The sequence below is a fragment of the Ascaphus truei genome, chromosome 3, assembly GCF_040206685.1.
Source record: "Ascaphus truei isolate aAscTru1 chromosome 3, aAscTru1.hap1, whole genome shotgun sequence".
NCBI classification, from domain to species: domain Eukaryota; kingdom Metazoa; phylum Chordata; class Amphibia; order Anura; family Ascaphidae; genus Ascaphus; species Ascaphus truei.
The window spans coordinates 352,448,789-352,462,304 of NC_134485.1; the positions used below are offsets into that span (position 1 = coordinate 352,448,789).

At 45.6% G+C, this 13,516-nt stretch overlaps 1 protein-coding gene across 7 annotated transcripts in view; it reads left to right on the forward strand.

Annotated features, from left to right (window-relative positions):
* FNDC3A (fibronectin type III domain containing 3A) overlaps nucleotides 1–13,516 on the forward strand; it is a 220,193-nt gene that overhangs the window by 68,478 nt on the left and 138,199 nt on the right. Inside the window, exon 1 of one of the 7 annotated variants that reach the window (XM_075591929.1) lies at nucleotides 12,578–12,598. The exons of 5 other annotated variants lie outside the window; for them this stretch is intronic. Coding sequence is in view for 1 of the 2 variants with exons in the window: in XM_075591928.1 (XP_075448043.1) it covers nucleotides 12,892–12,903 (12 nt within the window). In the remaining variant the exon portion in view is untranslated. Of the gene's footprint in view, nucleotides 1–12,577; nucleotides 12,599–12,793; nucleotides 12,904–13,516 lie in introns of those variants that run through there. One more of the 7 variants, XM_075591928.1, reaches the window with a different exon arrangement.

Below are 13,516 nucleotides of genomic sequence, written 5' to 3' on the forward strand. Positions count from 1 at the left end.
TTAGTAATATCAGTATATATTGTAGCTGCTGAGTTACACTGACTGAAATATTGATTTAAACTGAAAGACGGCCTTATGTTAGGCACCCAAGCAGGTTTTGTACAGATTTCATACAATCATATCTCATAAGGGGAAAAATAAATTCCTTCCTGATTCCCAATATTGGCAATCGGATTACTCCCTGGATCAACATCCTTCCCATAATAATAATAATAATAGCATGTTCTTGTATAGCGCTGCTAGTTTTCACGTAGCGCTTTACAGAGACATTTTGCAGGCACAGGTCCCTGCCTCGTGGAGCTTACAAGCTATGTTTTTTTTTTTGTTTTTTGGTGCCTGGGGCATAGGGAGATAAAGTGACTTGCCCAAGGTCACAAGGAGCCGACTCTGGGAATTGAACCAGGTTCACCTGCCAGTCAGTGTCTTTACTCACTGAGCCACTCCTGTCACGGTACCTTATGACAAGATCTAATATACAGTACACCAAAATACCTGGGTTGAACTGAACACGACTAGATACAGTATGATAAAATATAATTTATTCCTTGAAAAAGGTGAACACACAAGATATACAAATAACAGACAAAATATACACTTACTTAAGGGGTTTGGACAAGAAAGCCATCAGGATACAGGATTGACAATTTCTTCCATAATACATGTTCAGATGTAGACATCACGAAAATACATGAAGACACAGAGTATAGGCTGGGCACTGGTTTATATGCAAATCTCCAGTCTATACCTTGGAGAACAATTACCTGCACCCAATCTCTGTCATAAATCAGTGGTGAGGTTGACAGTTTTACCCCAGAGTAAAACTCCTCCCACCCCAGGACGTTTAAAAACTGCTTTTCCTATCTAAATAACTTCATAACTTCAGTTCAGTAATACTTACTGGCACGCAAGTAACCCTCTGCTGTACCCCCCTAGCCCTGGCGACTGCTCCTGGCTGCCTACCTACCCACAGCCCCACCTCTGGGAACCCTGGGGAATCTGTCAGGGGGGTCACTCCTGGTAATTCAGCACAAGGGACCTCCTGCCTACCTAGCCCATCCCTAGCTTCTGCCAGCTGCCTGACACCCCACTGACCTATCTCCCCCTGCTCCACAGTGTCTCCCTGCCTAGCCTCCCCTGGGCCCAGCACCTTAGCCCCTGCTGATGACTCCTGCTGCTTACCTCCCTGCAGCCCACCTGCACTCCGCTCCCCCTAGGCAATCCTAACCCAGACACTGGAACTACCTGAGTGCACCTACCTCCCTTACCTTGTCTCCCCCTTACCAGGGATGAGCTCAGGGGCACCTCTCCAGATGCAACCGCCTTAGCGCCTGGCTGGCAGGTATCCCTGGGGTGGCACAAGCTTGCCACTGCCCATGATACCCCCAGCCCATAGCCAGGCTGCAACAGGGGGTTGCTGATCTGAGCGACCCGCTGAGGCTCTGCCAGGGTAATGGGGAACTCTAGCTGCTCTACCTGCTGCTTTCCCTCCCCAGCTACCACTAGCCCTTCTTCTCCTACTGAGACCTGGTGCTGGCTACCTACCTGCAGCCTTCCCTCACTCCGCTTCTCCCTAGCCACTCCTAACTTGGATCCTAGGGCCACCTGAGTGAGGCCATCTCCCTGACACTGCCTCCCCATTAGCGGAGAGTAGCCCAGGGGCACTGGTGCAGAAGCACCAGCCTTGGCTCTTGGCTGGCAGGTAATCTGGGGGTGGGCTAACTGTGCCACTGCCCCTGAGACCTCCAGCCCATAGCCAAGTAACAACAGCGGGGCTCTAGACCGAGAGACCACATGAGGCTCTGCCAGGGTAATGGTGAAATCTGGATGGCTCTCTTGCTGACTTCCCTCCCCGGTTCCCACTGGCCCACCCAACCCTCTCCCAGGCAATCCTACCCTAGAACTGGGTGCTAACGGGGCTAGCCCTTCTCACTGAAGCTGTGCCCCCATTACCGGAGGTGAGCTCAGGGTTGCTGGTGCAGATGCACCCACCTTAGCTCCTGGCCGGTAGGTAACCATGGGGTGGTCTAACTGTGCCACTGCCCCTGATACCTCCAGCCCATAGCAAGGCTGCAACAGTGGGGCTCTTAACTGAGAGTCCCCTTGATGCTCCGCCAGGGTAATGCGGAAGCCTAGCTGCCCTACAAGCTGCCCTTCCTTCCCCTCCCCTGGTGCCCCTATCTCCTGCCACCCACCGGTCACCCCTACAAGGGAACAACAGGGTACAGTCAAGGGAAAAAATAAGTTGGGGTCAGTCTGCGTCTTGGTCTGGCTTACCTCGCAGGTCCCCGCAGAGACTGCTGCCTTCGTTGGTCCCGATTGCAGGGGGACTGGAGTGGCCGCCGCCGGCATCAGCTTAGCCGGGAAGCAACTGCCACAACAGCTCCCGGGTTTGGCACAGGTAAAACGGTGCAGGACAAGGGTCCCAGGTCCTTGTGGAGAAACACGGCTCCATTCAAACCCGGTAAAATAACCCCCTCCCGCAATCCCTGTCCCTCCCCCACTCAGAAAGGTCTCCGGCACTTTGCCGGAAACGCGGCTCTTCCACCACCGCCGCCGCCACGGGTTAGCTCCGGATAGCTGCCGCAACAGCACCCGGCCTTGGTACAGGGTCGCCGGTGTAGATTGTGGGGCTCCGGTCATCGCTGGGAATCACCGACTCCGCCAAACAATCCCACCTCCCGCACACCCCAACCCTCCCCCCAAATAAAATTGCCGCCGGCAGGATGCCGGAATGGCGGCTTCTTCGCCGCCTCCGCTGGGATCCGATGGATGGCCGCCGCTGTTGCCAATGCAGCCCGGCCAAGTTCTCCAGGGGACGTCCCGCGAAGGGTTGTCACCCCGGCTGGGCGGGAACCATCAGAGGATGCCGCTAACTGGGTCATCTTTTCCGCAGCTCGTGAGCGCTGGCCTTGATGGGCTTCTTCGCCCGACGGCGCACGGTCCGGGCACTGGACATTATTGTGACCCGCTGATTGGCAGTGATGGCGCCCCGGCGCCTGCCGGAGCTTCTCCGCCGCTGGTGGACTACCCCCCGCAAGGGGTTGCTGAGTCCAGAGCGGAGTTGCTCGAGCGCCGGGTTCTGGGAGGGGGTAAGCGGGTCGGTGCGGCACCAACGCCATGAACTGGGTCGACTTCGCCAGGAACCACGTCTCGCCCAACGCACACACCAGTGCTAGCTCTTTCAGGGAAAATGGACGGGCCGCCGCAACGGCCGTTGCCTCTCCTGGTGCAAGACTTGCGTGGTCTCCGAGACCACCCGCTCCCTCCCCAAGTCTCTGCCGTCCCGGAGCTGGGTCCATTCCCTGCTCTCCGGGCGGTTTGATGGTTATGACGGCTGCAGCGGTGGTTCTTTGCTCAGCCGGCCGGGTTTCATGCTCACCGATGCCGCCTCTCTCTCAGCCTTGCCGGCTGCAGGTTCCCGCGCCGACTCCTCCGGTCTCGGTGCCCGGCTCCAGTCACACGGATGGTCGGCACTTTGGTTCTGGAGGCAATGCTTCTCACAAGTAGGGGAACAGTGAGGTGGTGCCATATCTTGTGTTATAGGTTGTACACTGTGTCCAATATCTTTAGTTTTAGGAACTCACAATTCACCCGAGTTCCAACTGTATTACAGAGTCCCGCAGTAAACTGTAATACAGGTTCAGTTCAGTCCCCCCACTGCCACCAGTTTTATTATATTGCTTGTCACGGTAACTTATGACAAGATATAATATACACCAAAATACCTCGGTTGAACTGAACACGACTAGATATGATAAAATATAATTTATTCCTTGAAAAAGGTGAACACACAAGATATACAAATAACAGACAAAATATACACTTACTTGAGGGGTTTGGACAAGAAAGCCATCAGGATACAGGATTGACAATTTCTTCCATAATACATGTTCAGATGTAGACATCACGAAAATACATGAAGACACAGAGTATAGGCTGGGCACTGGTTTATATGCAAATCTGCAATCTATACCTTACTATTGAGTGTAGGCCATTGGAGAACAATTACCTGCACCCAATCTCTGTCATAAATCAGTGGTGAGGTTGACAGTCTTACCCCAGAGTACAACTCCTCCCACCCCAGGACGTTTAAAAACTGCTTTTCCTATCTAAATAACTTCATAACTTCAGTTCAGTAATACTTACTGGCACGCAAGACATATTAATACATTCCGGCACGCATGACGCTCCCAATGAGACTAAATATTACCATGTAATACCAATGTAAAATTAAGAGAGATATTAATATAAGTCTTTTAGTACCTGCTAGACATCATGTGTCTGTAATCATTATGTGCGAATCGGTCCCACGAATACACACATGTAGCTTTTAGCACGTTCAGCCGAGGACATCTCATAATATTCTTATATTTAATAAGGTCACTCATTCTGATATCTCCTTCTGTTGGCGCACCCCTGGCCCCCATAAAACCCCTTGCCAAGAAATGCTTTGAAGCTGGGCCTCCTGTGTAGAGAACGTTTGTCACAGGTGCTATATTTCACACCCAACACTCCAGCCATTGGCCTAGCTGTCTCTACCAGCAATATACAGTTGGCTGCTGAAGCAGGGTAAAAACACACTAAACCCCCTCTGTACTTTTCACACCCAACTTCAATCAAGCCTTTTGAAGCCCAGATATTTCTGAAAAGACACCACACATTTTTGTATTTTCCTAAAATTGTAGCTCATTAACCCCTTAAGCCCCAGTGTGTGTGTGGTGCAGACACTTACATGGTGATAATACTTTGTAACAGGGGAACACATATTTTCATGTTGCAGCAAGGGAAAAAACACATTACTGGACCACAGTCCAGTTAACCCCTTGCTTCCCAAGTGAGAGCAGGGGGTGGCCAAATGGGGTGTAACCCCTTTAATACCGGGCCAAACCCCCTCTCCCATGACAACTCCTCCTGATGTTTACTTATGTGGTATATCCCTGTATACCTTTCCTTTCTAAAATGTCCAATATTTGTTATTTACAATATAATATTCAATGGACTTCATGGCCTTAGATTTTCAAAAGGTAAACAATCTATATCTGGATTTCAGAACATGTTTTGAGAGATGATCGATAAATTTATAATTAAGCACTAAAAGTAAGATATCTATATTAATTTCCAAACCTACTGGTTGGATGTGGGTCTATTTATTGTAACCTTCCATTTAAAGCAGTAATTTTTTAACTCCTAATGCCTTTTTTAATGTCCTGATCGTCCTTTTGCTGCTTAGCAATATCATATCCACTTCGTTTTTTGAAATCGACTCTGACACCCACCTTTTTGAGCTCTGCACTTTGTTGCCAAAGTATCACAAAGATCTGTTGCTGTGTTCCAAACAGCAGACTCTCTATTACTCTGAAAGCTGTAAAAATAATGTGTTCCGCTTGGTAATATAATGTTGCATATCAGCTGCAACATTTAACTGACTGAGGTACAAATCTAGGAGACGGCCATCTCGTTAGGCACACAGTCGTGATTTTTACAGACTTCTAACTGGAGCACCAAACGATTGCTAGCTTAGGTAAGAATGTAGAATTCTACACCGTCACATACTTTACATATTCAAATCAGAAAAGAGGGGGAAAAAATTTAAATAAATACTTGTAGGATTAATAAAAAATAAACAAATTCTTCATGAAATAACTTTTTTTTTTTATATAACCACGATGTGAAGCAGGGGGTATCCCTTGGAGCGGAAACACGCTATTTTCAGCTGCAGGCACTCTCTGCTTCCCAAGATTCTTCCTGTTAAAGACGGCGTGTTCTGGTCTGGATAAATAAAACGATGCTTTACATCTCCTTCATTGCACTGGTACGTAGGAAGCCATATTGTCATCCGTTACGGCTTCGTATTGACCTGCGGGAGGGGTATATAAATACCAGGAAGTATCTGCGCGACATTTACCAGCGAGTATCTCTGTATGTACCTTGCGTAAATAGAACACGGTTCAGCTCTCGGGGCCGCCTGCTTTCCACCCTAGGAAGAAAGAAAAGGGATGGATACGGTTTTAAGGTAGATTGAAGCAGGGGGTCTCGAGCTGAACTGCGTTTCAACTCTGGGACCCCGTGTGCCCGAGACACTTGCCTCAGTAGGGGTTGCGGTATCTCCATGCTGGCCAATAGGAAGCCGCAAGGGATGACGCCACAGCTTCCTATTAACACTCAAGGTGTGTGGGACATTTTAAAGACTCCATTATGTAAGCCCCAACAAGCCCCATCGGAGCTATGGAAGCGGGGGTCTTCTTGAACTGAAATTAACGTACTTCAGATCCGGAGCCCCCTTGTTTCAATCCTAAAATGAACTAAAAAAAATAAACGGTTACTTTTTGTGCTGCTTTAAAGGTGCAATTCCCCATCGCACCAATTAGACCTTGACTATGGTATTTAATCATTGACAAGTAGGTAACTGACATGCTGTAATAATAAAATACTGTCACTTGTCAGATTTTTTTAAATTTATTTTTTATGATGCAATTGTTTTATCCTGTATACTGAAGTTTAGCATTGCTTCCCCTGCACCAATCTTTCTCCCCTCTTGCTGTCCCTTTGCCGGGTAGATCGGACACGGAAGAAATGTGCATACTTCCATTTACCTTATAATTGTGATGGAGCAATTCAGTTTGTAAATGTTTAATAGGGAGGTCATCTGACAGTGTTTCTGAAAATAACAGAACATGGCATAAACTGATTAAAATTGCTATGACAATAATCATGAAATTTAAATGCAACAGGTTGGAGATCTTTTGAGAAAGGAAAGGTATAAAGGGATATACCAAATAATTAAACATAGGAAGGATGTTGACCCAGGGAGAAATCTCATTTTCTAATATTTGGTGTCAGGAAGGAATTTATTTTCCGCTTAGGAGATATCATTAGATGATATTTCACTGGAGTTTTCTGTTTGCCTTCCTCTTGATCAATATATTGTAAGTACAAATATAGGATAAGTATCTGTCGACTAAATTTAGCATAGGTTGAACTTGATGTATGTCTCTTTTTTCAACCTCATCTACTATGTAACTATGTAACTATGCCATTAATCAAATTTGGCCCTACGTGAAACTGCATCTTCATATTAGATTTAATTATTTTTAAATCTTTATTTATTTATTTATTTTCTCTTGGGTTTTATTAAGGTTTTCCAATGTTTGTTGGTAAACAGAAAAAAAAGAAAGAGAAGGGTTACGAAAAATGAGGTGGAAGAAACAATCTGTTACACCCACTATAAAGCCTCAACACAGCCAGAATCAGAAGGTCACAGAATTATTTTCTGTAATTTATAGCTTAAACTATTCTTACTTCCAAGAAGCAGTGTGTACACACCTTGCCACAGAAAGAATGTGGAAAGCTAGCTTCTGGGAGTCCCTAGAGCGGGCCGCAAGGCTTTTGATGCGGTTGACCACACTATTTTGTTAAACAAACTCCAGTTCTCTTGTATTGGACCAAATGCTCTAAGCTGGTTTAACTCTTTATCAGGAAGATCCCAACATGTGTCTTTCTCAGGCTCCAACTCTATCCTCTTTGATATTACCTGTGGAGTTCCCCAAAGCTCTGTACTGGGGCTGTTAACGTTTTTCTGTCTTTAGAAATGACCTGCCCTATGTTTGTAAGACAACATCTCTGCATATGTATGCTGATTACTATCCTATACACATGCAGTTTCAGCCTCTCTGACCTTGAAAATGTGCTGCAATCTGATTTTTCAAAGATTGGAAATTGGATCACCCAAAACAAACAGTTTTTGAACACTGACAGAACTGTAACTACGGTACTTAGGGCAAAGGCTACATTTCGTAAGCTTCCCATGATGGAGCTATTGATTAGAACCAGCTTGAACACTAATCTTGCCTCAGCTACGAGCTTTCAGTATTTGGGTATGTGACTTGACTCCCATTTAACATTTGGTTTGCTTTTGACAAACGGACATCCACGATCTATTCCGAACTGGGTATACTTTAAATAAATAAATCCTGCCAAATCCCACTGATCAGAAAGCGCATTGCTCAGCAGATGGTAATGCCAACTATCGACTATGGGTATATAGTGTATGGAACAGTACCCCAAATTCACCTTGGCAAACTTGACATTCTTTACAACTCAATGTGCTGTGTTTTCTTACCATTTAACCTCAGCAGCCACCATTGTGATATGTTAAGGGAACTAGGTTGGCTATCCCTTGAGTCTAGACGTAATGTTCATTTTTCCTGTCTGAACTTCAAGTTCTTTCAGGGCAAGTTACCCAATTATCTGAGCAGACTTCTCACTCCTATTGTACACAGCACCCATGGTCAGAAAGTGCATTTGCACAGCAGATGCTAGTACCAATTATAGACAATGGGGACATAGTATATGGTACAGCACCCCAAACTCACCTTGGCAAACTAGACACCCGCTCTTTAACTCAATATGCCGCTTTGTCCTACAATGTAACTACAACACACATCACTGTGAAATGCTTAAAGAACTAGATTGGCTATCACTTGAGTCTAGGCGCAAAGTTCATTTTTCCTGTCTTGCCTTCAAATGCTACCCGCCTATCTGAGCAAGCTCCTCACCCCTTCCACATGCAGCACTTATCACCTGAGATCTGACTCCCAAAGACTGTTCACGGTCCCAAGGTTCAACAAAGTATCGCTCCTCATTCTCTTAATGTGCACCTCACAACTAGAACAATCTACCTACCGGAGACTCACAGCCACCACCAGTCTATGTTCTTTCCAGACTTAAGCTGTCCCGCACTTCAATCTGGTATGTAACTGTTACATACGCCCATAACATAGATTATCTTTAACTGTTCATGAAATGTCTTTAAATATAATATATAACACTGTTCATTTAATGTAACCTTGTATTGTTATCATAACTGTGCCCAGTACGTACTTGAAAACTCCTCTACACACTAAGGTACCTTTGTGTCCCTCTGCACAACGGCCCCTCCCCCTGTCCTGTCCCCTATGCACCATGGCCCCTATCCTTTCTCCCTCCTCTTTGCACCACAACCCCTGTCTTCTCTCCCCCTCTGAACCAATGCCCCTTCCTTCCCCCTCCTTTCACTGTCTTCCCTGTGTCTCCTCTTAAGGCTTCAATAGTGAAAGACAGACTGCTGTAGTGACATATACACAAACACATCAGAAAGACACATAGACAAACTGACTGCTATAGTGATGGACATACAGACCCTGACAACAAAACCAAAGTACGTGAAGGGCGCTCCTTCAATTGTGAATAAAACGAAATCAATAGTGAACAATTGTAAAATTTATAAATAATAATGGTCCCGTGAATATAAGTCTCTACTACTTAAAGTGAAATATCAAATTTTAAGATTCAATGTGAAAAATAGTTAATAAGTGAAGTGAGCAAAAAATTCTCCATCATCCATGAAAAACATAATAGTAGTTCTTGTGCAGCTCTTAACCCTTATACAGAACCGTCCCTATAGTTCTTCCAGTTTCTGCAATCTTCAGAATTGGGGAGTGCAGTGACCGACAGACGAGCATTGGCACATGAAATAAATATCCTCGCTCTTTTTGGGCATAGTAGGGTTAAATTGTCAGTGCTTGTACATGCTGAGCTAGCTGTCATTGAGCAGTGGTAGCATGTGCAGGGTGGAAGTCAGCAGTAACCATTTTTGGCTCTTGATATGTTTTTAAACGATACAATATAAAATTGGTAGGATCTGTTGAAAGGGTCTAACCTTGATGTGGTAGGAGGCTTCATATCTTTTGTCCAAAATATTGAACTGTTATATAATTTGTCATATTGAATGTGCATATTTTTCTAGTAGCATTCCAGTGCACATGCTGCCCTGGTCTGTCACTGAACTGCAGCCCGTGCTCCCACTAACTGCCTTCCTTTCCTTTCCACCACTTGAGCTTCGGAGTGAGACATAAGAGTCACTGCTGGTGGTGACAGGTGGTAGACTGTTGGTTGAATTATAGCAGTTAGTCATCCCTCCCTGTCGTGCTCCAACTACTGAAAATTTAAGTATCCTAATAATTTTATTGTTAAAAAAAAAAATTAAAACCCCCCACAATTTATTTACATTTATTATGAATTGTTTTAAAATGAATTACATTTTACAATAAAGACCTAAAACAGTTAAATGCTTCGTACAGTAGTGTATGTCTTTATTTATATAGCGCCATTAATGTACATAGCGCTTCACAGTAGTAATACACGTGGTAATCAAATAAATAACAGATTATATAAATAGCAGATCATGGGAATAAGTGCTTCAGATATAAAAGTAACATTAAGGAAGAGGAGTCCCTGCTCCGAGGAGCTTACAGTCTAATTTGTGTTGTGGTTGTTTTATAGCCCAAAAATATATTTATTGTGATATATAGTTATCGCAATACATTTCTTAATATCATTATCGTGGTGACGTTATCGGTGGTAGCTCATAGTGTTTGCAAATGGAGCTCTTGGCCTAGAGGGATATATCTGGATATATCTGTCTTTGAGAGATGCTGTAGGAGCTATAAGTTGGTACTGTATATGAGGAAGATAAGACCCTTCTGGACATGGTTATTAAGACCATAGTCTCTCAAAGATACTCAGTGGGTCAAGATCTTCTGTGCGGACAGTATTGGACACACAATTTTTATCAGTTACTGTACTCTTCTCAAAAATGTGCAATGTTCGTTAGGGCTCAAAGACCATACTTATAACATTTTAGAATTAATATGTAAAAGTAGTACAGTGCTTAGTGTACAGAAATTTTACAAGAAACGTACAGTATATGCAGACCGTTTCAGCAAAATACAGTAATGAGATAAACAGACGTTCCTAACATACATTACCACACATATACAGCTCAACTCCGTTATTGCACGATAAGCTATAACGCAGATACACTTATAACGCGATTTGAGCATGGACCCCGAAATTAAAAAAATAAATTTGCACACGCACACGCAGCACACCCTCGCTGCACACTGCACACACTCGCTGCACACTGCACACACTCGCTGCACACTGCACACACTCGCTGCACACACTCTCAGCACACTGCACACCCTCGTAGCGCACTCTCGCAGCATACACTGCGCAGCACACTGCACAGCACACAGCCCCCCCCTCTGTTGTCAGCTGCTGGGGCATCGTGGCGCTGCCTGCGGGGATCGGGGCTTGATTGGTGCAGGGCTGGAGTGATCGGTGCGGGGCTGCTGGCGAGGGAGATCGGTGCGGGGCTGCCGGCGGGGGGGGGGGGGGGGATTGGTGCTGGGCTGCTGGCGGGGATCGGGGGGGAGGGAAACACTCACTGCGCACACTCGCAGTACACACAGCACACTGCACACACTCGCTGCATACTGCACACACTCGCAGTATACAGCACACGGCACACACGCACGGCACACACACAGCTCCCTACCCCACTACCTTTGGTGTCAGCGTCTGGGGCATCGTGGGGCTGCCTGTGGGGATCGGGACTGGGGGGGGGGGTGTGATTGGGGCAGGGCTGGAGGGATCGGTGCGGGGCGGGGCTTCTGGCGAGGGGGATTGGTGCGGGGCTACTGGCGGGGGGGGGGATCGGTGCCGGGCTGCTGGCAGGGGGGGGGGATCGGTGCCGGGCTTGGGTGCTGCTGTCGGGGGGGGGGGGGGGGAGGGAGGGGGTGAAGAAATCGGTGCTGGTAGAATTGAGGCTGCTGGGGGAAGTGCAAGGGGAATGCTGGGGGAAGTACGGTGGCTGCGAGGGACGTGTGCAGCTGCTGGCGCCTCACTCCACCTCTTCCCCCCTTCCCCCCTATCTTAGTCCTACCTTGTTTGGTTTTCTTGTTACTTCACAAATCATTTCCCTTGATCATGAATTAAGTTATGACAAGTAACTGGGGATATAGTGAGAATGCTCCCCGAATTTTCCATAAATATTGGATGTAGCATAGGTTTTAAACTCACCCATCCACTTAAATTAGCAGATCTTGTTCTATGCTTGTGGATGACTATTGAGGGACGTCTTCCTCCAGCAGAGAGCTAAATAGAACATTTGCAGGACCGGCAGAAATGTTTAACCTTGACATGGTTGCAGGCTTGTAGTGCTTTGGCCAAAGGATTAACCAATTACCCTTACTTATGAGAAGAACGGGTATTAAATAGACTTGTTTTACTTCCCCTTAGTATCCCATAATAGAGGTTTGTGTGGAGCAGATTCACTTGCCTTCTCTGTGCATAATCGGTGGTATGCAGTTCTGTTTCACTACTATTAACTAAGCGACGTGTGGGAAAGTCACTAGCCAGATCACAACACAAGCGATGACTGTTTGGACACTTGGCCTTAGGGTGATATCTCCTAATGATGCCTGTTGCCATGGTTGCCTCCTTATGCCCCTTCTTTGGAAGACACAAGCAGACTGGAAAAGCTCTGACTTTTATCTTGGAATCAGTACTAAATATAAAATGTGGCATTAGAAAGGGAGTATATTTGGATGCTCCAGTTCTCTTAAATCCTAACCTTCTGCTGGCTGACGTTGGATAATCCAGAAACAGATGCTGCTGCAGCTATTTGTTGATTTAGTTTCCATGGAGACCTGATACATTCGTCTACAGCAGGAAGCTCCCTGCACATTGGCTGATTTGATAGGAAGCAAGGCTTGAGGTAGGTATTGATGACTGTACTGATAATTGGTCATACCTTTTAACATTCAGCCTGCACATACATTATACATGCACTGTGAGATAAGGGGCAAAGAAAATCCGATGCTATCTGAAATAGTATGTAGGTTAGGTTGTCCTGTTCAGTAGAAGGAGGCCCGATGACCTAGACGTCAGTGCTGATTATCTTGCTGTATAGTGAATGGAACAGATTGGAACATCGGGAGCCGTGACTCTGGAGTCTTCCTGCAGCCTTTGTCAGCGTGCTAACGCCTCTTGAATGAGCGAACTCAAAGGATGCGAGCAACAGTAAGTGGAACTGCTAAGGATTTTCCCAAATGCTTTGTTAGATTATACATGCTGGCAAATTACAATGGTGACTGGTTTTGTTAGCTAATGTCCAGCATGAAAAGGTAGGAGAAGAGAGAATGCATTGAGAGTGCTGCGACCAAGACATGGTATTTTCAGGGCATGTGTTTAGATTTTCAGTGAGAATCAGATGGTCTTCGCTATTGTGTCTGATAGTGCAACCCTGCAGTGCTTTCAGTCGCTGTTTGCAAATTGCACAAAGATGTATAATTCACTAAATTGCTAGGTTCGTAAGGGCTTCTGTAGTGCGTTGCTTTTAACCCATTCTCTGCTGGTTAAAGCCTCTAGCTACAAAGTAAGACAATTGTTTAAGGCATGTTGCTTTCATTTAAATATAATTGAATTACTTTACATTTGAAATGAAATCTACTTTTTTTCTCTCATTAATTGAACAAGTAGCTCTCTGCAAAGTTCATTCTTTTTTTGCATTTTGTTGTTAGAGTGCAGATGCTGAAATACAGAACCGTTCATTTTTCTTCCACTAATGATAACCTTTTTTTGTACCGGCGTTAAATTTAGCTGCTGCTTTTATGAACTGCCGATGTTGTGATTG